Here is a 24,586-nt window from a genome sequence, read left to right on the forward strand (position 1 = left end):
GGCCCCAGTAAAAAGGTCTGATCAATAGAGAAGCTTATCCAGGACAGATCAACGTAGTCGAGCGGAACAGCTGCTCACCTTCCTGCTGTCATGGTTTTCCTCTGAGATCACCCTGCCTGTGACTGAAGCTTTCTTTTCTGAAGCCAACGGGTACAGTTCTCCCTCCAACCATTTCAATCCTGAATCCACAGAGGCTGCTCTCACCCATCACAAGACTCCTTAGGAAGTCTGCCTTTCTTTTCCTTTACTTTGCTGATGCCGCTAGTGGATCAACATTTAAAACCTGTGAAAGCCTGTTTCCACCTCTGTCTGTCAGTAAAGACCTGGTTTTTGGCGGCAGTCATGGAATCATAGAATGGTTTGGGTTGGAAGGGACCTTAAAAATCATCTGGTTCCAACCCCCCTGCCATGGGCAGGGACACCTTCCACTAGACCAGGTTGCTCAAACCCCAGCCAACCTGGCCCTGAACACTTCCAGGGATGGGGCACCCACAGCTTCTCTGGGCAACCCGTTCCAGTGCCTCACCAGCCTCATTGTAAAAAATTTCTTCCTTATATCCCATCTACATCTACCCTCTTTCAGCTTAAAACCGTTGCCCCTTGTTCTGTCACTACAGGCCTTTGTAAAAAGCCTCTCCCTGTCATCAGTTGGAGTGAGCTAGGTCTTTATTGCAAGCTCTTGTCTACTTTACTTCCCAATAGGCCTTCCCAGAACTTCAAATCTAAGGTTTTGGCCTAACGTTGTATTCATATTCTGTCCAACTCAAGAAATTACCCTGCCTGTGCTCTTTCTTATGTCAACAGCTTTCAGGGATGCAACTTGGATGCCAGGCAGGTGCTGGCTTTTTTGTTGCTCTTCGTTTTATCTTAGGCAGCACAGACTCTTTCAGAAAGTTCATTTCTTTGCATCTGTACCTTGGCTATCCCCAAGCCCCAAAGCATTCCTGAGGAGTGGGGTCCTATTCCGGCCCTGGCGCGTAAGCTACTACTGCTGGAGGTCACGGGCAGTGCGACTGTACATGCTGATAAGCACTTGACAGGTAACGAATGGCTGCTGACCAACAGCTGGGGCTCACAGACATATTCCTCGTAGCACGTCTTTCTACTCATTTCTCTCAGCATCCCTGGAGATTGCGAGAGCTGCTTAGAATAGCAACGCTACGTGGAATTGGGGAGCAGAGGATGCATCTCATCTCTCTATTTCCATTGCACTTGGCGCAAGCTCCAACAAATACAGCAGAGACAGCGATGCCCGCAGTGTAAGTACAGCCTGCCACGTTCCTCTGGGTGCTTGCTATGCTGAATCCCTTCATTTCTGCAGCGTAAGGATCACCAAAATCCCCTAGGAAAGCTTTCCAGGATCATGTCCTCTTAAGAACCAATTTTTTAAAAGGTCACTATGCTTCTAAACCACCAACTAGACATTTATCTGCCTCTTTAAACATCTACACAACCATTAAAAAAAAAAAAGCCCAAAACAGCACAGATTCGTAGCTATGCCTGAAGAAAGCTAAAACTTATTTTAAATCCCGCACTCAGCAGCCACCACTTCCAAGGCCGTGGACAGCAGCAGGGCACAGCCTGCTTAAACGCAGTCATCGAGTAGCTGTTGGCAGCTGAGCCCAGCGGCTCCCACACGCTCCTAGCCAGGGGAGCACCGTTCCTCTCGCCTCCCAGACAGCTTCTGCAGCGGAAATCCAGTCGTCACTTTACCAGAGCTTTTACGTGTACCTGATAGCCTGATGCTTAACCAGAGCGCTAGGTTTGCTTTGTGAGCAACGGCTTCTTGCCTGCCCATTTAGGGTCCTGGAATACGCTCCTGCTGCCTCTTCTGGGCTATCTTCTTCCCTCTGGGCTCTCCAGACCAGGCAGGGAGCAGAGCATGGACTGGGTGAACAGTAGCTACCTGCTCCTACTGGCCAGCTTTCCTGTAGACACACACCTGCATGCGGCTGCCTGAACATATATAAACAGAATAAAAATCCTGTTTGCACCGCAGTTCCATCCAACAAGTTGCTTGCGTTGGGAGAAGGGTATGTTCAACATTACAAGTGCGAGAGGTGACTCCTGAGATGCCTGCCCTAAGCGACAGTATTTTCCTGTAGCAATACAGACATGAGCTTTTCATCACAGTATGGGCTGACCTTTGCTGAGATCTTTACACCACCTAAGTATTAAATACTCTCTTAAATGCCACCTGAAATGAGTATGTTACAAACTGAGATTTCACTGTCCTCTGCGCGGTTACTTCAACGGTAAAAGTCAGCAGTACGACACGCATCTCCTCACCGATCTGCCTTCTCCAGGGGAGCAGAGTATCGCTGCCATGATTCATTCTCTGTCACCGTGACGTTTCCTGCTTAGAAATACGCAGCTGCGATCAGTATCCTTCTGTATTCTTGGTCTAGCAGCGGTGTATATAAGCACAAAGTTGGTATTGTTAACCAAGATCAAACTGATAATGAAAAAGGAAGCAATTTTACATAGTTGGGGTTTTTATCCCTATTATCCCTAACTATCTCACGAATCTAGAGAGGAAACTAAGAAAGCAGTTCTGCTTGTTGTGATGTCAGCTTTCATGTAACCTTTCTGATTAACAAAATTAGACAGCAATTAAACAGTGATCAAATTAGTCTTTATTGGTTCATTATTTGTAACATCTGTAAGGAAACTGCCTGGAAATGTAAGGGTTGGATCTTTTATCCCACAGTATCATGAAAGAAAACTAACAGCAAAAAGTGACAGGCTTATTGCATGAATATTGATGTACACAGCAGAGGGAGAAAACATTCTGAGACAAGCCCTTAAAAAAGGGTACTGTAATTTTGTTTAACCAAAATTCATATTAACAACAAATATGGTTTTCTGCAAAAATCTTATGCTGCCACATGCAAGCCACTGTTACTTAAGCACATCTTGTTTGGGCACTTTTAAGTTTTTCCAACGCCTCAAAATTACTTTGTATTTTTCACTTTCAGTTTTGTTAGATACTTTTTTTAAGGCTACCCGCATAACTACAGCAGTTCCTGTTTCTTTATCTTCACCTACTATGAGATCCAGCGTGTCACCAGCTTTCACCTGGAAACAGAAAGAGAAGATGAGTGATTATAAACACTCCCTGGGGAAACCAAATCCCCGCAGTCTATGTCCAATTTCAGTGTTGTTCCTTTCTTTCCATTTACTCTGTCTCACAGGAGGAGGAGGGCAGGCAATACTAGACCCATTATGGACCCTCTAGCTATGAACTTCTAGGAAAGCCCTGGCAATAAGCAATGAAACGTCTCATGGCCTCCTCTGCCAAGAGCTTTACCCTTCCTGTTCTACAACCGACACCTAACTCTGTGAAAAACGTGTAACGTAGTTTTTTCCTGAAGGGTCTTTCCTGCCAATCTTTTTGTATCAACACAGACAACACAAACCAGCAAAATGCAAAGCTCTCCCTCCTGCCTTTAAAACAGTTTAAAGTGTTTTAAAGAACAGAATGCTGGTCAACTGCTTGTGCTTCTTTCAAAAGTCACAGAAGCAGTATGCCTCTCAAAAACCAGCCTTAACTTTAGGGGATCAGGAATTTTAACTTCTCTTCTTATTGCCCTTTGATGACAGTAACCACCACCTGGGATCACCCTCACATAAAGGGTGGGTAGAAGTACGTTTGTCACCGTTCTGCTGAGCTCTGTTGTCAAACAGTGTGGCCTGCAACCCTTCCGGCTCTTCTCCTAACCGTGTTCCTGTGTGCTCTGTTACCGGTACAATAACCTTTCCTGAGCTACCTCAGTTTCAATCCCTTTCCATCATCAAACTTTCTTTAATCGTGTGCCTGCTCCACCAAGATTTAATCATTCCTACTCCATCAACCTCACATCTCTCAGCAGTTCCTTCAGCAACTTGCAAAGCTCTGTCCTTGCTGCCACCTGCCTTTCAGCCTCAGTTTTTACTCTCTCACACCACACAGCTCTTGTCTGCCTTAGGGAATAATGTCTTACCCAGGGAACTGGTCACACACACAAAGCTGGAAGCGGTGTTAGCCATGCTATTCATTCACCTTTGCGGAGCGATTTAGTGGTTAGCTCTTCTGACCCAAGTAAAAGGAGGGAGAAGAGGTCATGCCTTAGTTATTTTCTTGTACTGTATTAAAAGATTTAAATTTTAAAAAGTCTTACAGTTCTACTTTTCTTCCATAGTTTTTCTCCATTCAGCCTGAGTTCATTATTGTAGAATGCATCTTCTACTTTACTGAAGAAAAACAAGGTTTTATTGCATTTACAGTGTGCAGCAGACCAAATGCAATTGTTTCTTTGCAGATACACAAGAACAACATTCATGTGCAAGGCACATTTCCACAGCTCTAATTTGCACATAAAGGATACCTTTAAAGGTCAGGACAGACTTGAACTGGAAGTAAAGAAAAAGTCTTTCATAGATATGAAATGAAATAATAGACTATAGTTGCTCTGTGCCACAGGTGCAAGCAAGAAAAAGCCGTTTCTAAAGACCTGTCTCCTGTATACCAAGGAGTAATGGCCCCTTTCCTGCACCAGCCAGTTTAATAATTTTTAAGTGATCAAGTTATACTAATATTCTGTTCTAACAACATTGCAATATAAGGCTTCTGTAGGTTGCGTTAGATCAAACGTTGCGATATATTTATAGAGTGCAGATTTACCTGGTTGACCTAGTTTGTTAAGTTTATACTTACCCTCACCTATTTCTACAGTCATTAAGTATTATTTTACTCCCTCAATCTCAAGTTAGATCTTTTTGTATTACTTAGTAGAGTATTTTGTGGTTTCTTCACTTTAAATAAATAGTAATTGATAGAAAATGCCTCCTCAGCAATCTTAGAAATACTGCAGACAGCAAAAAGCAGAAAGCAGGCTGTTTTAAGGGAGATCAGGTAGAACAAACAAGAACACCCATACATCCAAAACATATTTTTAGACAGTCAAAACAGCTACACCAAAAGAAATCCCAAATACTGAGTTATTCCAGCAATAAAAGGGTATCAAAACTAAACTTTTAGATACATGACATCTTTCTCTTTAGCAAGTTGTTTCTTCCATACTTACTTTCTTGCAATGTCTAGACCAGCTTTCATGATCACATCATATCGAAGAGACTGCACTACTTTTTCAAGATCCTTGTAATCTTTTACTATGTTGGGATCATTTTCAAATTCATCTTCCAAATTGCTTTCCTCTTCATCTTCATCCTCTTCTTCCTCTTCTTGTACGGTTTGTCTGTTCCTTTTAGAGCTTTTGTTGCTTTTGTTCCGCAGAGAAAGTACCGAGATATGCTCTGGAGAAAGTCTTAGTGCACAGAGTTGTACTGGGGAAAAGCTGAAACATCTTCTGTAGTTTACTGTGCTTGCTTGACAGCTACAGAATATGCTTCTCCTCCACGAGAGATACAGTTTATTAGAGGGGAATTTCTCCCACAGTCCAAACCAGACATTTAGTTTTCTAAAAGTAGTGATGGGGAGTCTGAAGCCAGTCATAGCATACCCTAAAATAAAACAAACATTCATGTGTAAAAATGAGCAACTGCTTTGACTATTGGAAGGATTTCCACAGGTATGGCGTAAGAGTAACTACAAAAAAATGATTACCTAGTTCCCTATAGAGCAATGCATCATCTAAAAGCACAAGGCTGTACTGGCTTTATGTTCTGCCTTTCTCATACACTGTCCACCACTACAAAGAGCTAAAACACCAGAAAAACAAACACTAAAAACCCCAGTGGAGTACACCGTTCATAATTCCTTTTCTGACGTTTCATATTAACTGTCCAAACATATTTGTGGCATTTTCCTCCCTACATCTGAAATACAATTCACAAAAGACACAGAAACGAAGTTAACTATGTCATAAAAAGCACAGGGAGACCTACATTTATAATGACTTAGTCTCAATAAAAGCAGCTTGCTCAATACCGCGAGCAAGTAAACCCAGCAGAGTCGAAAGCTGCTTAACTTTGGTCTCTGCTCAGACCACAACACTCCTGCATGGCAGAATGCTGCACAACGTTCCCCCCCGTTTCTCCAAATGGCAAACAGCACCATGGCAGAGTTGAGGAGAAATAACACTGCTCCATGTACTGCAACAGCACCGACGCCAGCAAGAACAGCCTCGCGTGCAAGCTCCCCGGCACGGCTCCCTTCTGGAGCCATCTCTAACCCGGGACAAGTAGGTGGAAACACCCCAAAAAAACCCCAGATGTCTTTCACCACTCTTAGAAATTGATTTACAGTCCTTCCTAGCTAGGTGGAGCACTGGCTTTTATTATGGTCTTATACGTGTAGAAACACGTGAGACTTCATGAGACTGGAGTTTGTTTCCCTGCACCCAAGTGAACTCTGCCGAAATCTGAACGAGGGGTTTTTCTTGTGGTTGGGAAAAAGCCCCGATCAATGAGGGCAATTATTTGCCGTACAAATTTAGGACGGTGCAATCCTCACATAAGACTTGCGCCTCTCCTCAGTTCGGGGGCAAATTCCTCGAACAGTTATTTGAATGCGTAAACAATTATTATTGCTTGTTTTTAGTGCTCCACCTTACTTTGCCCGGCGCTGGCCGGCGGGAGCCAGCGGCGGCGGGGCAGCCCCTGCCAGGGCGGCCCCTTCCCCTCCCGCGGCCCGGACGGGGACAGGCTCCCCCCGCCAAGGCCGCACGCTGCCGGAGGCTGGAAGCCCGTTCAAAAGCACGCAGCCAGGACAACGCCCGCAGATCCCCCGCCCCGGGGCCGGTCCCTGAGCCGCCCCTGGGGCCGCGGACGGAGGGCCCGGGGAGCGCCGGCTTACTCCGGCCGCTGCCCCCAGCGGAGGCCGCGGCGCGCAGGCCTGGCCGCCGCCCACCCCCGCCGCCCGGGGGAACCACGCCGGCCCCCGCGACCTCGGAGCCGCGGCGGGGCCCGCCGCTGCCCGCCCCCGCCGGAGGGGAGGCGCGGCGAGGCCCGGGGCGCAGCGGGCCGCGGCCGAGGCGCCGTTACCTGCGTCCTCCAGGCGCCTCGGGCCCGGGCCTGCCGCTGCCGTCCCCGCGCCGCCGCTCGCAGGCCGGAGGCGGAGCCGCCTCAGCCCGGGCTCGGCGCCCTCTGCCGGGGCCCGGCGGGCCGGCTGCGGGCGGGGGGTTCCCCGCCCCGGGGCGGGACGGTGAGGGCAGGGAGCGGAGGCGCCTCTCCGTTTCGGCGCCCTCCGTGCCCGCCGGCGCGGCAGGGCTTCGGAGGCGGTTCGGGAGCGGCGGCCGGGGGGAGCTGGGAGGCGGCGGGAGGCGGCGGGCTGAAGCGGCTTCCCTGCCGCCCCCTCCTCAGCCCCGGGGCGGGAGGTCCCCGGGGGGAGCTCCCAGCGCCTCCTCCGCCGGCCTCCCCGCCGCCCCCAGATTTGTCCGAGCTGTTTCCCGTTATCATTTCCCCCATCGTTATTTTGTCCAGCGAGCTCTTTCTCCGTGCCCGCTGGTTTGGCGGCAGACGGCGGGTTTGCCCGCGGGGGTGCCTCGGCAGCAGGGCTTTCCCTCCCTCCTCGCCCCTGCTGATCTCCAGATCTCACAGGCAAAGCGCCCGGGAGGAATTACGTTAATGCTCTTAATGTCGGTTTGATTTTACACACCGCTGACTTCCCCTTTGCAATACCTGTTGATGTATTTTACCTCTACGAGACCAAGCCTCCTGGACCTCATTGCCAAGGGCCAACCGGTGTTTTCGGCCCCTCGGGCTCTGCCCACATGCCCACAACAGAAAACGGTGGAAATCCCTCACTGGGGAAATGCCTCCAGCAGATGCTAAAGTTTCCTGACCACAGATTCATTTGAAAGGCTTGGCCACGATGACAATCTAATCCAAATCCCATTGTGGCCTGGGTTCCCCCGTCCTTATCTTTGTTACTTGCCTTCACATTATGTCTCCCTCTTTCACTCCACATCTCCGTTAGCGGTGGTAATCCATAACCCCTTCTCTTTGGAGCTCAGGAACCAGGAGAGGTCCATCCCTCCTTCTGCCTTCTCCCAGCTCTCCCTCTGCCATGCACCAACCGCACCTCTCTTGCTGCTTCTGAATGCTCCGATGGCTCAGTGTTTGGGGAATCCTCTGTGTCCATACAAAATGGGTACGAAATGCAACACCATCAGACTGGCAGCACCTTGCCCTGATGTAAGTGGCTGTACAACGTTCAGGGTAATTCTGGCAGATGGAAGAGCTCCTTAACTTTGAAGTTCTACTTTAAAATGCCCGTCACCTCACCTGACAGACCAATCCTCCCTTGGAAAATTATCAGCAAATATGGCAAGTGATATAACTGTGGAGCTGCTGTGCAGCAGCTGTGCAATTAGCACAGGCATTACAAGTGATTGCTTAATTTTACATCTGTATAAACTTCATCATAAAACGTTTGAATGAGAAGTTTTTATGTCAGGGATATTTTGTAACAGAGCAGTTCCTTGGCAAAGCTATCTGCCTTCCTTAGAAACCTCCCTGGGAAGGAAGCTGTGAACATCTTTATGTCTTTATGGATTTTGAATGTTCCAGTGCCCAGTTCTGTGAGATTCTGACCAATTTCTGTTGAGAATATAGCTGTTAGCTTTTTAGCCGTTTTCCCCCATATGCCTTAAAATATCCATTCATCCTTATTGAGGGGAAAAAAAGTTGGTAAAAGGAACTTTCTTGCATTCATAGTGGCACATAGTGAGTCAGAACAGAAAATGAATGTCTGAACAGTGGGGATTCTCTAAGCAGAAATGCTACCTCCTCTATGGGGGAAAAAACCCACACACAAAACCCAACAAAAAGCCCCCAAACCTAGCTTTGCATATACCCCGTTCTTTTCAGAGCTCTTAGAATTTGATTTGTCTCACGTGGGATTAAAGTCATGTTCTAACTTTGCTAAGGGTGAAGATAACTTACTCTTAGTAAGCAAAGATGTAAGTATTAGTGCCTTTCTAGCTTAGTCTGGCATTATACATCTTTATTGCACCTTCATATTGAAAGGCAAGGTAAAGAACATGCCGGAAGTCACTCTGTCTTTTATATTCTTCAAATATAATGATACAGTGGCATCTTACAAAACCAGAAAGTGATCACTTCACCACTCGGTATCCTTTCCTGCAGGTCGTACAGTTTGCAGAAGGTTAATAGTGTGGCACTCAGACAGGTCCCTCTCCAGTCGTAGGGGAAATGTAACTTGGATGTCACAAATAGGCATCATGCATCTGATTTATCTCATCATTGTGCAACACCAACCAGAGACATCACCTCTGTCATGCTTGCTTCATTTCCTAGTCCAGCTACATGGGCGACCGTTCTAGTTGTACTAGTTAGAAGGTACATCATGCTACTATTACGTCTCAGTCACGAAAGCAGATCCTTACCAAGGTTTTTGTCAGGATTCATTCAGCCCTGGACTGCAGAGGAACTTCAGTGTTGCACGGGTCTCCTTGTCATCAGATTCCCTCCACGCCACAGAGTAAGAAGGGCCATGAGAGCCCTCGACTTTAAGATTTGTAGTCCGGTTGTGTGAGGTCTTGGCAACTCCCAGCCTGGGTCACTAAGTGCATTTTTTAATGACCAAAAAGGCAAAAATGAAGTTAATATTCATTAGTCCTACTTTAATTATATCAAACTGTAATTATAACGAAAACGTTCCGACGGGGTGAAGACCAGTCTGATTTTTCTCTTCTTCCAGTTTACCATTAGATGGCAGTGAATAGCTCCCGCTCACAGCTGCCTCAAGCTCCGGCTGTGCCCTCCGGAGGCTTGGCTCAAACGCAGGCTGGTCACACGTATATCTAACGAGGATGTTCCTTAAGCTTCAGCTTTGGTAAGAAACAGTGATCATTCATGTCCGGCAGATTAGTGGTGGTCTGTGTATCCTTTTGAAGTCTGGGTGAGCAGTTAGTCTGACCAAGATGTATCCTTCTTGCCATCGCTATTCTCATAGAATTGCTTCATTTTTTTTCAGTGGAGTCATCTCCTGTCTAGGAAGGATAATTCCTCTCTTGTTTACGGTTTTCACTTTGTGTATTTCAATATACTCCCTATGATATTCACTCATAAGGGGATTAGTCTTTTAGTTTTGACAGATCAGAGAGAAAATTCTTATCAGCTTTTGACCTGTATGTTGGAATTTGTAACCGGGAATTCCCTCCCCACTGCCTAGGGTTTTTTGTTACCTTTATTTTCCTGCAAGGTCGGTCAAGTGACAGCAGTAGATTTGCTGACACTCGTTGCATCTCAAAATACAGGCAAGAGCACCATGTTGCCATTCTAGCCCGGTGAGTAGCTCTGACTAACATTCTGCAATGCACATCTCGCCAGATTACTTGTCACTGCAGATTTGGCTTGCTGGAACCACAGGCCTTTTAAATTACGCTGCTTATTTCAAGGTGTACCAAGAAGGTGACTGGGCTGTGTTCTATGCATATTTATGCAGCCTGGGAAAACACAGTGTCCCCGTGTAAGCATCGCCTTTAAGTTTGTCCTTATTCATTTGAATAATGCACTAAAGCGCCCTTGCTGCTAATTCACCTCTTCCAGTGTCACGCCTGTTGTAATTTCTTAAATGTTCTTTTTTCTTAGTCCATAGTCTGGAGGCAATTCCTCTAGCTTGTTGCTTGCATCCAGTCTGTGACCAAAAAATCCTACCATCTCTTTCTCTAAAGCCCATCTCTGAAAACTAATCTTTCACGCAGCAGAAGCTCCTTTTCTAGCCCTTCCAGTGCTGCCTTTTCAGTTGGCACACTGCTCTAAACTGGTTTCCCTTTCTCACACATTTACCCGTATCATCTACTGTGCCATTTTTACTATAAAACATTGTTTTCATTCTCTTTAGGGTACCTTTAATGTCTCCAGCCCCCATGTGCACTGAAACTTAGCTCTGTCTCTCTCTCCTTACCAACTCTTTGCGTTGCCGTTTCATCTCTTGCAATAACAACTGCACGATTAACTTCCGTCCCTTTTTCCTGCAGCCACACTGGCGTCCTGCACAGAGAATCCAGAAGTGAGCGAGATCTCACAAAGCACCTTTGCTTGCAGCCTACTTGTTCCTTGTAAACTCATCTTAGACATTATAGATGGATAATTAGATGAGTAAGGTAAGCTGGGTGAGTTTCAAGTATTGTTTTATATTTCTTTAAGTGATGGAGATATAGGCACTTGATAAAGTAACATTCTTTTTTTTTTTAATCCCCAATCTTTTCACTGCCTGACTACTTTGGCTTTTGTCTGCCTATTCTCTTTTACAGTAGAAGGCCACGTCGAGCCATAATGAGAAAGAAAATGGCGGTGGGCAGTGCAGACTGCTCTGACCAGCACTAAAGAAGCTGATAAAGGCCACCCTAACAAGTCAAAGCATGGCGACCCACCTAAACCAGAAATACATAGATGCCTTGCCAGTGAAAATCGGTGTTACATCAGTGGTTAAGTAAATGGGAGGAAAACAGTGAGTAACTTCCTTCAGTCAGCCTGGTATTCAATCCAGCTACTCGGAGATTAAAGGCTCTGCAGTTTCACTGCTAATTCTTCAACTCCCCAGTTTGATGAGAGGTTTGCAATTAGATTTGTTTGTTTGTTTTCCCCTCACTTTCTTGTTTGCCAGTTGTCTAAAACACAATAATTTTTTGTAGGAAAGGTTAATATACCGTTTCCTAAGCCAGGCTTTCAGACTTTCATTCATTCTGTAGTGAACATGCTCAGGTCCTGCCCGTTTTGGTTGCTGCTCTAGGATTTATCTAGCTACCGCTAACAGCGGGTGGCAAATGCAATAAAAAGGAAAAGCAATCAATTAAGCATTTGTTATTTGAACCTTACTTATTAGCCATAAAACTACACATTTCATGAGCAAATGTTAATTAGTTTGAATTATTTGTTTACTTCTGTGTTTCCTCTGTATTCTCCTCAGATTAATGGCTTTACTATTTAGAATATAATGTTCTCTTCTCTAATTGATAGTAACTAATTCAAGATATACACATGCAAGGCTAACATAATTAATTTCCAATGAGGAAATTTCGATTGTTCCTCCATCTGTGTACAATTAAAGTTTTCTTTTGTTTTAAATTACGTTTTGTGTCAGATTTGCTTTTAAAAGCAGAAAAAAAGCTGTTCAAAGTACTTCAGCTTTGATTGTGGCTAAGGGACAAAGTTGCCTTGATTAGCATTTATAAACATTACTGCTTTAGGAAAGAAAAATTTATCTGCAGGTTTCAATACACCTTTGATATAAAAAAAGAAAGAATATAAATAAGGGTGCAATAGGGAGGGATAGAATGTCAGAATAATCACATTGCTTGGTGTCAGGGTTGTCTCGTCCTTTCACAGTGTCCAGCTGCAGAGGTATAAAAGATGTGTAAATCACATAGTAGGAAGATCTGGGATGATCTGTCTCCTAGGGAAGTGTGTCCTTGCAACACTTGCTATTTAAACTCTGGATGTTCTCATCACTACATGTCCACTCCTTCTCTGCACCTTGCTTAATGATACCCTGTGACAAGAGTTCACCATCTAAAAGATAGATGAAGCTTTAACACTCTTAGTGATACATGATACTTATTTCCTTTCAGCAGTTCATCTTTTAAAGTCCTAGACTGGTCCCTTTTTCTATTATGAAATGGGAAGAAGAGCTGATCTGCCTTCTAGAACTTGTCCATTTACACACCTTTTAATCATATTAGTTCTTATTTTGTCTTCTAAGATGAACAGTTCCAACTTTCTCTGTTTCTGTTTATCATGTTTCTTCATGGTTCATTTTCATTACTCTGTTATCTCTGCCTGTCCCATACTCAAACTAGAAATTATCCAGAAAAGGTTACAAAAGAATAAGCCTTTCAGGATGCCATGCAGCAGCTGTGACTAGGAATGAATCCTGAAACTGACTGCTCCGTAAGGCACCTTCCTTTTCATACAGAGTGTCTTTTTGATAACAGTGGGTAAAAATCTGCCCTGTCTAGTGGCAAAGAGAAGGCAGTAAGTAAAGATAAAAAATAAGCAAACAATAACAAACAAAAAAGGGAATGGAAGAATACTAGATTCAAATTGCAAGATACAGATTTTCAACACTGCTCAAGAGAAGATAAAGACTTCCACTGTTACCAGAAAAAAATGCTTGGTACGCAGGGCTAAAAACATAGGTCTTGAAATGTGTCAGCGATAGAAGAAATCCCAACAGTTGTAAACTAATGATAATGATTAAACTGACTAACAAGGATGCAGAGATTTTCAGTGAACATTTTTTCATTTGTTTGGAAAGAGGCAGAATGAAGTAGTAGTATAATATCAGGATAACTAACTTTTCATCCACTGGTAAGAGAGGCAATGCAGAATATCATATCCAATGGGAGAAATCACAGACTTAGAGAGCTAGCGCTCAAGCTAATGGTGAGAAGAACTTGGTTGTGCTAAGTGCAATTAGTAATAAGTCGTATCATAGAAGGAAAATTCAAGGAGATGGTAAAAGTGCTAACATTGCACTATTGTTCAAGAAATGGAGCAAGAGAATCTCAAAATTGCATGAGACCACAAACATTATGAAGCTGCTGCTGCAAAAAAGACAAACAAATTTCTTTCTAAGCTGCATCAACAGAGCTGTTGAATGCTGAACTCTCAGCTTGAGTAGAGCGTGCTACTTTGGCCAGCATGATCTAATGAAGACAGATTTGAGAAAGCACAAAGGAAAGCAACAAAAAATGCATAGAAATCCTGTGAAGAAAGGTTGAAGGAACTGAACCTGTTCCTCAAAATAAGGGAAAATATAGTGGCAAACATCTGAGCTAATCATCTACACTCTTTTGATAGTCAGTGAGGAGAGGCAGGCATCTCCAGGATGTGATGAATCTGTTTCAGATGTCTATGTTGAAATGAGATGAATTACATCATAGAAGCACTGATTTCCCTTCATCATCTATCAAGGGTTTCCAGGGAGACTCACTTAGACGTACACAGCTGCTGTCACGCGACCCTTCCTTCCTCCTCTCAATACAAAGTGCTTGATATCTTTTCAACTGGTAAACACTTTGTTACAAATCTGCCCGTCATTATTATCTGTGCGCTTTACTATGGTGATGTAATAAATCATTACTTTAAATTTGCAGCAAAGAAGACTTTGTATTAAGAGAAATATTCTGCAAATATAGTTTGGCAAAGAAACTGGAGGCCTATGGGCTGTGGAATACCCTTCACTGTTTTTGTCTGAGAATTATGTTTAAACCTGCCTCAAATCAGAAGACGGAGAAAATGACCTTTGATCATTTTTACTTCTTCATTTCTGTAGACCTGTTATCTGACATTATGCCTCATGAGTTGAAGGAAAGCCCTGTCCTGATTTTGCCCCATACCAGGTAGCATGATCCCAAACACTTCTTAAGCATGATGCAGGGGTTGGCCCAGGCCAGGGACAACGACCTACCAATAGGCAGTTTAGATTCAGCCTCCATTTTCTGGAGGCCAGGAGAGTTTAATAGTATGGACATGGCCAGACATGTCAGTTGGCCTCAAGGCCCAAGAACAGGCTCTGCTACCATTTAATTTGTTTGTATTGATGTCACCCAAGAGTTTGTTTGACTTAGGGAGAAAAGTGTGCTCTCAAGCAGATCTGAAGCCACACCTAATTGTGTAAGCTGACATCATCTCTTGAAGTCTGCCCAGAAGTCAAAAGATCCGTGGGTGTTAGGGCAGCAACTCCTAAACATTTCTTCTTGAGACTATTTCTGGAATCACAGTTTCACTTCTGCTCAAACTTCCAGGCTTATGATTCCAGGGCTGGAAATCATGGCTTTGTTCACTTCCATAACTATATACCTCTAATTAAGCAGCCCGGTGCTTTTTGCCTCAGATCAACATAGAAGGGAAACAGTGGCGCTGATGGAATCCTGGTGTAAGGAGGGTCTGGATCATGGCAGCAAGGCCCATGTCTGAAGACATGCGTAGCTGAATCCAATCAACATTTATTACCAAGTGGAGATTTACAGTACCACCAATCATGCCTTCCGTTAAAAGCTCTACTAACACAAATTTAATATAAACCATCCACTGGAAGAGGGAATGTAATCCTCAATATCTATGCCAAGTTCTTACCCACGATACATGCCAAACAGCTTTGTCCAGTTGTCTAAAATCAGTTTCAACCAGCCAGCTCCCATCAGTTTTTCAATCTTGTTCTGCAATGATAGTGAATGTGCAACTGTAAGGAAGAGTGCTTCAGAAAAGCTGGCAAATTTTGATTACATGGCTGGAGCTTTGATGCTGCTGCAAGATAGGTCCTTTCCACTAAACAAGTAGCAAAACAAGGGCCAGCCTAGCTTACGAAAAGATAGCGTTCCTATATATTAGAAAATATTGACCTGTGAGTTTCTCAAGGCAAAATCCATACGGCAAAAATGGACATCAAAGAAACTTATCACCAGATGATGTCAGCATAGATCAGCATATACAGGCTAGTCGATACACACTGCAAAGCTGGATTTCTCTCTTCAAAGTTGTCCTTTGAAGCACAGGATCCAGTGATTTTCATTGGCAATTGATGCTCCTAAAATACTTAAGTTTAGATGGATCAAGATTGGCAGCTAAAAGGCAAGAGTAAATTAATGGTTAAGTCAAAATTAGTTCTCATGAATTCCACTCAATGCTCTGGCTACACCTATTTTGCTAAACCTTGTCCAAATTTAAATACATTACTTACATGTCTTGGAGACTACTTCTCTGTTTCCTTTTATAGATGATTAATTTTTTTTTCTGCCAGTCATTTTAGCTAATCTTGTTTGCTAATGCATTATACAAAGCAGCACAAGTTTTGCTTCTGATCACTAGATTGAAAGTTATGCCTATTGTACCGTCCAATCAACTTAAAAGTCACCGGCGGAATATACAGATGAACTTACATTTAACCCAAAAGATCAAAGTAGGTTTCTCCCTTCTCTTTGTTAAGCTTTCTCATCACATATTATGTATCTGACTGGGAGAGGTGCTGAGTACCATTCTGACCTAGAAAAAAATAAAGAAGCAGAACAACAGGGATTTAACAATACTATTTAACACCATATCTCAGCATCATTAAAGCTCTTAGAGCACACTGCTATCAAAGGATGGTTGATTGAGAGAGTATATTGTCTTTTCTGACAGAAAAAATCAGAAGTGCCTTTTGGCCACCAGATAGCAGTGCTTCACTTTGTACCGTTCTCAAATCAATTACAGTGTTTCTTGCCTCGTAGAAAAATCCGTATGTTGGGTCCTGGTCTCTGCTCAGATACATCTTTTGCAGACTTCATGATAGACTTCAGCTGAAAAAAGTAAAGATTTTGGAATTTGGAGTGCAGGTGATTTATGTGTTCAGGAGGAATCAAGAATATTGCAGCTTTCCTGAATGGGGAGAGTTGGTTGTAGAAATTTAAATGGAGCGTAGGCATTATAATTATAATTCCCAATGACAAAAGTTTCAAAGAAAACCTTGGGCTTAAAATATTTTCAGCGCTTCTCCCTTGCTGCCAGTACATTTCCTTATTTGCATTAGTGTTTCAGGAATATTTCAGAAAGGCATGTTTTTTGGCCTCAGAACATAAACTTAGCATAGTTTTATTTCAGTAATTTATCATTTCTGCCAAATATTTTAAAACCTCTCTATTTTTCTTTATTTTTGAATAAAGAAAGGAACAGACTTTATGATATTTTTAGCAAAAAGAAAGATATCCCCATTTACACTGAAACTTGTTAAAATGCCAAAAGCGCGATACACTATATAATAATAATTAGCAGTTGTATAATGCTGTGTTGGTTCATGTCACCTTACAGGAACTGTGCGTCATCCTCATTTTTTACAGACGCAGTTCCAGACCTCAGGTAAGATGCACTGGGTAGGGAGAATGGGAAAGGCCGTCTGATAGTTATTCCCTCATTCTCGTCTGTCCCAGCTTTGACATTACCGTGCCCCAGCTGCCGCTTTAACCTGCAACAGCCAGTTATGATCCCTACGGGATCATGCAACAGCTGTATCGCTTCCTTTTCTCCCAAACAAGGCGGGAGAGATTATAATGGAAACCATCTCTGTCAGCTTTACACTAGAATATTCTTCGCTTTGGCTATTGTAGAGCCCGAACTGGATCCCCTTCCTTTCGCATCCCCTCCAGGGGATCTGGTGTCAGAATAGCGTGAGCCCTCACTTTATTGCTGTGATTCACATGACTTTTCTCACAGGGAATTCCACTTTTCTGTAGCGTTAGGCATGTCTACCGAGTGAAAAGGTGACCTTCCCTCCCGTTTGTGATTTCATTTAACTGTGACAACTAAAGCAAACTCTTTGCAAGGAAAAATAGTAATAGGGAAGTTTTCAGCTCTGTCACCCCTCTTTTATTTTAAGTCAATCATAGTTTCCTTTTTTCTTTTCTTATATCTCTGTAATGACGAAAACCCATCTTCTGGTAACCTTCAGCTTCAGCTTTGAGCAGACAAACCCATCTTCTGGTAACCTTCAGCTTCAGCTTTCAGCAGACAACCAGCAAATATTCAGAGACATAAGACCCTCAATTTGATGACTATTCCCGTAGTTACTCTACAGGTAGACTATGCCTCTAATACTTAGGAACTGGACTCTGGCTGTGATCAGGGATGTATAAAAAACAGGGAAATATTACTTCAAGAGTGCTTCAGGCTTAGTGTACCTCTGAGAAGATCTTTCATCTTGGTATAGAATAAGGATTGATATCTTGGGTGGTACAGCTTGCAAAATGCCTTTGTTCCTGGAAAAACAAAATAACTATAGCTTTGTCAGGCATTCCGAAGCAACCAGTGTGGGACTGGGTTTAGAATTATGTATTTTGCTTAACACAAGTCCCAGCATCCAGTTCTGCAGCACGTCTCCATGTCTCCTGTGCGTCAGGACCGAGTCCTAGCAGTGCCCTCGAAAACTCTGAAAAGCAATCCTGCCCCTGGGGATGGCAAATGAGTTACGCAGTGCTGAACGTGGGTATCTTCTCACACTTTGTTCTGAGATAAACACGAACATATACAATTTTAAAATCCATTGATTAGTCTGAGCGAACAGGGCATGCTCCTCTTCTTTTAAATGGAAGTAACCGCTTTGTCACAATAAAATCAGCACAGCAGCGTCTCTTTTTGTAGTTTATGAAGTGGACACCGACTATTTTTGTTAATTTGTCTGTACACTGAGATACCTGACTGATTTGGTGAGGCGCTGGCACAATCCATCTTCAGGCTATTAAGGGAAGACATACAATATAATACAATATACAGAAGCTAGAACCTTACATATGCACAGGGTACAACTGGAAGAACCTTCTGTTCCACTTGTTATGCAGCTATCCTACTCTTTAAGAAATAATGGTAATAATAAAATATTTAGATCCAAAGAGTGCTTGAAATTGCAACCTGTGGTCTGAAGCCTGAGCACTAGTGGCAAGGCAGCTCTGAGCAGGATGGGATCTTAACTCCTCCGCCTTTTACCCACCGTTCCCATCATTTGGAAATGCATACAGCCTTCTTTACCTGTCCTTCTCTCACCCATGATTTGATTTTTTTTTTTTAATTAATAAAAAAGCCTGATGTTTTTATAAACGTAAGCGTTTCTCCAGAGTGACGGCAACTCAACCTCTGCAGCCCTGCGCCAGTCCCTCAGTGCCAGAACGCGACGCCGGCGCCAGACAAAGGCACCGCCGCCCCCAGGACCTCGGCGGGGGGAAACAAAACCCCCGGCTCTGCCGAAGGGCGGCCAGCAGCACCTCGCAGCAGCTGCCCCCGCCGCCCGGCTGGCCGAGGGGAAGCGGAGCCCCCCGGGGAGCGGGGACGGGGGCCGAGGCGAGGGGCAGCCACTGGCGGGGCGGCGGACGTGGAGGGCGGGAGCGGAGGTGTGGGGAGGGGGCGGGGGAAGGCGGCGGCGGGGCGTCACGGGAGCCCGCGCTGCCATAAAAAGGCCGGGCGCGGCGGAGCGGCGCATCCCTCTCGCCCGCAGCCACAGCGGCAGGAGCAGCGGCAGCGGCAGCAACAGCAGCGGGACAGCAGCAGCAGACGGGCATGGGGACGGCGCTGGCGGCGCGGCTCGGCCTGGGGCTCCTGCTCTTGGCCCTCCTCCTCCCCACGCAGGTGAGCCCCGGAGCGGCTCGGCGCTTCCCTACCGCCGGCCCGAGATGCGAGGGACGGGAGAGCAGCCGCGCCGAGACCCTCCCTCGGCCTCCCCACCCGCGACGGCGCCCCGCAGCCGCGGCGGTCGCCTCAGGAGGGGCGGGTTTCTCCTGAGGAGCCGTGGGGCGGGTGGCCGTTGGGCGCCTGGCCGTTAGGGCTGCTGCCGCCATCTCGCCGCCCGGAGCCCGCCGTGGCGCCCCGCCGGGCGGAGGGCGGCTCCTCTGCCTCCGCCCCGGGGCGACGGCGGCGGGGCGAGGGAAGCGAGCCCGGGCAGCCCCGGCGGAGGAGGCGCCGCGCCGCCTGCGGGTGGGCTCGGCCCGCAGCCCTCCGGGGGACGGGGGCAGGGACGGGCTCGGGCGGGCGGCGGGGACGAGCCCAGCGCCCCGGGGCGGCGGTGCCGTGGGTTACCCCGGGCAGATTAACAAAACTGGAGCTGGAGTTCGCCGCCTGCCTTCCCGTGGGATCCTCGAGGGAAGGCCGCGGAGCCGTGGCGTGAGTGGCGGAGGAGGAGCGTTCATTCCCCCGCCGAAAAGAAGGGGAACGATCCCCGCAAACCCGACTTAGCTCCGAGTTTTACAGCTGGAGGGCAGCGAGAGCGGGGTCTGAACCCCCCCCGAAGCGTGTGGGGCTTTGGGTCCGGTCCTCGGGCCCGGGTCATGGCAGGAGTGGGAGCTCTGGGGGCTTGAAGCGAAGGCGGCAGCCTCCTGCTGCTGGGCTGGCCGAGTCGCACCCTTGGTGCGAAGGAAACCAGTGCCGTAGTGATTTGTCTTTCTGGAAGCAGGCAAGCCAGGCGGGGCCCCCAGATACGCATCGATGTGCTCTTCCGAGAGACCACCTTTTGAAAAGGGTCAATAACACAATATCATAAAAATAAACAGCAAAGGGATTGCTGGAGATGGTTTTAAATATTCTCCCCCCCCGCCTTTTTTGTAAGGAAAGGCATTATCCCTTCTCCATTGCGCTCAGTGGGGTCTTGCCCTTGGCAGTGATGAGAGCAGGATCAGGCCCTTTGGGTTACCAGCACTTGGCACATGCTCGTTGAGAAGATCTGTCTGGGGTCCAGTCTACCATGATGTTGTGGATCTTGGCTCTTAAGCCCTTCCTCTTCCACAAAAAAAAAAAATCCAGAAACTAGGTTTTCTGTTTAAAACTAAGAAAACCTTAAAAATATAACCAAGTGTGAAACAGCAGTGGAGACTTTGTATGAAGACTGAAAAAATTCCAGGGTGGGTTGGGACTTGCCTCGTATCCAGCTTGTAGGTTATTAACTCTGCAACTCATTATTGATCACTTTCGGACTGGTTTCAGCAGAAACTTCCACACAGTGATTTTTATCCCGCAGTCCTGAATTGCTTCCAGCATGTTACTGATTGCCAAAAATCCCCAACTACCAGAAACTTTGCGCTATCCTGATATTTTTCTATGATGTGCTTTTTTTTTTTTCCAGTAGAAAATAATTAAAGAAAATGCTCATGCAATTTTCTAATAAATTTAACATTGACTTCATGGCTTCAGCATTGAGGGACTATAATTATTTTTTTTCTGGTAAAGAAAATTAATTTTCTCAGCAGCACTAGAAATATGAGACAATAAGGACACCTTTTATGGAGAGTATTATTCATTAAACTAACTGCTCTTGTTTAAAAGAAGACATTTGTTTTTACTTCAGCTAACTCCATCAGAGCTTACCAGAAGGCTCTGGTATAATACAGTTTGCTGCCACAGAGCTGAAGCCAAGCTTGCTAAACTGTGCTCATTTTTGGGGAGCAGATATGTGATTCTTGCCCTTGCTTTTCATCCTTGTGTATCACATGCCTTTTTTTTTTTTTCACTGGAAGAAAAGAACACATTAGCTTAGCTTTGAAAGTTTTCCAGTGCATGTGTAGGAAATAGCTTGATACTGAAGTTACATAGGGTGCAAATTTTTATGTTCTGATCCTATAATGTAGAGTTATGGGGGGAAAATTGTATTTTTTTATTTTGCTTTCTGTCAGCATTTTTTAAATTTGCTAATATTACATGCTCTTTCCACTGCATTTCCTATTTGTATGCTCTAGCATGCTGATAGGTTACGGTTTAATCAGTATAGTTCCATTGGGTTAAGTTCTGCAGTTCAGTACTGCCACAGAAAGACAGGAGACAAGAGAGGCTGAAATATCAGGTCCACTCACATAAGCCCCACCATTGCTTGAAAGGAATCTCCAAACCAGCCCAGAACCAGTACCAATAGGTTCTTTACTGTTGTTTGTTCATACTTTTGTTTGTGGCTTAGTCTGCAAAGACAATGAATTCATGCAGTTGTCTGAAAGTCTTTTTTTTTTTTTTTATCCTAAGATTTGTCATTGCATACCATTACATTTGCATTTTTTTTGGTGTGAGGTTTTTTGAAACCTACTTCTCTAACTTTCGTTTTAGTGCAGGGTTTTGATAAAGTGATAGTTATGTAACAACAGGAAAACATTTAGAAAAATGTAAGATTTATTTGTTTAACAAATCCCATGCATGCAATTCAAAATGTCTTTGTCCTTAACTGCACAGTGAGACGCACGAGCAATTGTGTGTATCGTATCTTGAGTATTGTGACTAAGTGGTGCTATACGTTGTTCATTACTACTAATTTGTCTTCTGATTTAAAAAACAAACAAAAAACCCCCCCAAAAACTCCTTTTTGTTATTTCCCCCCCCCCTTGCATTCTAGATCTACTGCGATCCCAATGGAACAAGTCCGACACCTTCAAACAATTCTTCAGCAAGTTCCATTTCTCTGTCAACTGTCACAAATTCAGTGAACAATACCACCCCTCAGGGACATGGAAATTCCCTTCACTCAACCACAAGTCTTCTTTTCATTCTCTCAGTTTCTCTTCTGTATTTTTGCTGTTAAGAGACTCTGGCATGGAAATGGCTACCACTCCCCACCCAGTTTCCTGAACCATCTGAGATGGCTAGATCTCCGACCCAGCATGAAAACAAATCAGTCCAAACTCTACATCAAACCAGCTTTGTTCCACTCCATACTCAAATTAGTACCAGTCTGACCTAGAGAAGCACTCAGTATTCTGACTTTCCAAAGCTGACCAGTGTGAAAAGACCGACTTCAGCAAGGAGGTACAACGACGAGCTCTTTCACCAAATGAGTTGGAATTCGAAAAACAAGATGGAAGCAAAAAGAGACAGTATTGACAACCCCTGAGTTAAAGCTGAGAAGAAATGCAGTATCTTACAATAAGGATGGATGATAACACTCCACCAAGAAAAAAGGCTAGAGGGTTTATCTACCATTCAGAATAAGGACTTGAAGAGATTTTATTTGCCATTTAAATTTGTTAAAGTCAATAGGCTCATAGAACCACTAGAAAACACAGAAAAGCTCAAGTCGTTCTGTTTCTCACACAGCCTATATGGTTATAACCTATGGGTAGCAGGATGTATTCAAAAGAAAAAATATCAGTGAAAAGGGTTTCTTCTAGATTTCATTTGTATGAAATTGTTACAAGGCTAAAATAGAATACCAATTTTTTGTAAGAATCCTCTTACTTAACTTCTGAGTCCTGACCAAAGGGCTAGCCAGGCAGGGCTAGTTTTGAAATAGCTAAAACCCACCAGTTTTCATAAGAGTTGAATTATTTACAGTGGGAATTTGAATTTGACATTTTATTTAAATTGTTTGTATATTAAACCGTATGTGCCAGAGGACGGAGGTGTGGAAACATTGGGAAAAGTACCAGGAGCTTTTTGTAAATGAAGTTCAGACAAAAAAAAAAAGTCAAGGGATAAATGTCTCCTCTTTCCCCTATTTCTCCTCCCAAGTTCTACAAGTGGTATAAGGTTTTTTGTTTTTTGGTTTTTTTTTTGTTTTGTTTTTGTTTTTTTTTTTTTTTTGCTCCTGGAACTTTCCTTAATTATGAAGGATTTATGGAATCTTTTGAGTAATGGTCTAGTGCTGCTTTTTTTTTTTTTTTTGGCACAAGGTGAATAACTTACTGTTTTTTTTTTTTTTTTGAAGAGTTTTAATTGTGATGGTTTACTTTAAACATGGGCTAATATTTGCAGTGGGGAGAAGGAATGGGGAGAGGAGAGCAAAACACCAAAAATAAGAAATTAAATGATGAGGTGTTTGGAATATGAAGACTGGAGTCTTAATTTAATTACTGAATTTAAAAGTTACCTTTGTAAATACTACTTTTTTAAAATTTTCTGAATCAAAATTGCTATACTTGCACAGATTGTTTCTGTATCATCCACCACTTTAGATAATAGTATCTGGTACTTGATCAAAGCAAGCTTTGTTGAGGAGGTTCAACTACCTTGATGATAATACCTTGTCAGAAAAAAATAATGTTGATATGATCACATGGGAGTTTACATGATCATATCACTGTGTATAGATATTTATCTCAGTATAAGATCATGTCAAACATGAATGGCTCTGTAATTTTTTTTTTTTTAAATACACAGGTCTTTCAGTTATGTTACCACCAATCCAGAGTATCGTATTAATAGCAAACTAACGCAAATTCATGTCAGTGAGTGTACATGGACATTTCCTTATGCTTATCATTTGTATTCAGTAAAATGTTAGTGATTGTATTTTTGTGTTTGTGTAATTATGCTTTGATTTATTAGCTACTGATTTTCATTGGAAAAAAAACTGTAAATAAAACAGTGGACAGGCAATGCATTCTAGATGCACTTCCAGAAACTTCTACAAAAACTTGTAACTTGCCTGCCTAAAGTGAATGAACTGTTAAGCAAGACAGTATATGTGATTAAAAACCTCAAGGTCTAGAAATGCTGAAGTGTAATTAGTCTTATTTCTGTGTAAGGTTTAGTGACACTGAGAGTCTGGATTCCACTCTGAAATCAGTAGGTGAGATTTGATTAACGTCTCTAGTAACTGTAGTAAGTTTTCCATACTTACTACAACCTCTTCCCTTTCGAAGTTATTATGCTTTCATTTTAGACGAATGGTGCTTAAACAGAGTTTTCCTTTGTTTCTGACTGTGGCAATGAGTTGTTTTCTTTCCAACGGCTAAAGCTGTTTTTCAGCTTCTGGTTATCAGGTATGTGAATTAACTGCTTGAGGTTTCTGACTCCCACAGACGACATGTATTATTAAGAGATTCTTATTATATTAAAGTTTCACCATGCTTGATGAAGGACAGAGCCTGGAAGAGGTAGGAATTTGTGCAATAGTTTGCTGAAAAGCAAAAAGTGACTGGATGAGGATTCAAAAACAAATAGTTGGAGTTCATGACATTCCAAAGTTGTATCTCCATTGTTTTTCAGGTGTGCTCCTTTCTAACAGCCCTTAAAGGCCCAGTGATATTCTGAGTGATTATCTTTACTCCCTAGATGTGGGGAAATGCATTTAAAAGTGCCTGGCTACTTAGGCATGCCGCACGGCGGTCTGCATTTTTCAGTGGGAAAGAGGCCCCCGGCGAGGCCTCCCGAGGCTCCGGAGGGAATGCAGTGCGGCAGGCCT

The 24,586-nt window shown here is 44.1% G+C and overlaps 2 protein-coding genes across 5 annotated transcripts; one reads left to right on the plus strand and one right to left on the minus strand.

Annotated features, from left to right (window-relative positions):
• Nucleotides 1-2,629: 2,629 nt before the first annotated feature.
• MTRES1 (mitochondrial transcription rescue factor 1) lies at nt 2,630-7,074 on the minus strand. Of its 4 annotated transcripts, none has more exons than XM_082306265.1 (4): nt 6,985-7,074; nt 5,067-5,502; nt 4,161-4,233; nt 2,630-3,078 (listed from the first exon to the last, which is right to left on the minus strand). In XM_082306265.1, exons 2-4 carry the CDS (start codon nt 5,492-5,494, stop codon nt 2,902-2,904), a joined length of 678 nt encoding a protein of 225 aa, XP_082162391.1. In that variant the 5' UTR covers nt 5,495-5,502; nt 6,985-7,074; the 3' UTR covers nt 2,630-2,901. The 4 variants fall into 4 exon arrangements, with proteins under 4 accessions (XP_082162391.1, XP_082162392.1, XP_082162393.1 ...); XM_082306266.1 differs by lacking the exon at nt 6,985-7,074 and adding an exon at nt 6,550-6,736; XM_082306267.1 differs by lacking the exon at nt 6,985-7,074 and adding an exon at nt 6,555-6,598.
• An 11,866-nt stretch (nt 7,075-18,940) lies between these two features.
• On the plus strand, nt 18,941-22,135 carry CD24 (CD24 molecule). The gene is made up of 2 exons (XM_082306741.1): nt 18,941-19,062; nt 21,800-22,135. Exons 1-2 carry the CDS (start codon nt 18,994-18,996, stop codon nt 21,983-21,985), a joined length of 255 nt encoding a protein of 84 aa, XP_082162867.1. The 5' UTR covers nt 18,941-18,993; the 3' UTR covers nt 21,986-22,135.
• Nucleotides 22,136-24,586: the final 2,451 nt, after the last annotated feature.

Source organism: Platalea leucorodia (assembly GCF_965183815.1).
Source record: "Platalea leucorodia genome assembly, chromosome: 3".
Classification (NCBI taxonomy): Eukaryota; Metazoa; Chordata; class Aves; order Pelecaniformes; family Threskiornithidae; genus Platalea; species Platalea leucorodia.

What these genes read in the sequence shown, in the direction of transcription:
- CD24 (XM_082306741.1), top strand. Translation starts at nt 18,994, where the DNA reads ATGGGGACGGCGCTGGCGGCGCGGCTCGGCCTGGGGCTCCTGCTCTTG. An exon ending in CCCTCCTCCTCCCCACGCAG is followed by an intron (nt 19,063 to 21,799) that starts GTGAGCCCCGGA and finishes CTTGCATTCTAG; the next exon opens with ATCTACTGCGATCCCAATGG.
- MTRES1 (XM_082306265.1), bottom strand. Translation starts at nt 5,494, where the DNA reads ATGACTGGCTTCAGACTCCCCATCACTACTTTTAGAAAACTAAATGTC. An exon ending in GGTCTAGACATTGCAAGAAA is followed by an intron (nt 4,234 to 5,066) that starts GTAAGTATGGAA and finishes GTTTTTCTTCAG; the next exon opens with TAAAGTAGAAGATGCATTCT. An exon ending in TATGGAAGAAAAGTAGAACT is followed by an intron (nt 3,079 to 4,160) that starts GTAAGACTTTTT and finishes TTCTGTTTCCAG; the next exon opens with GTGAAAGCTGGTGACACGCT.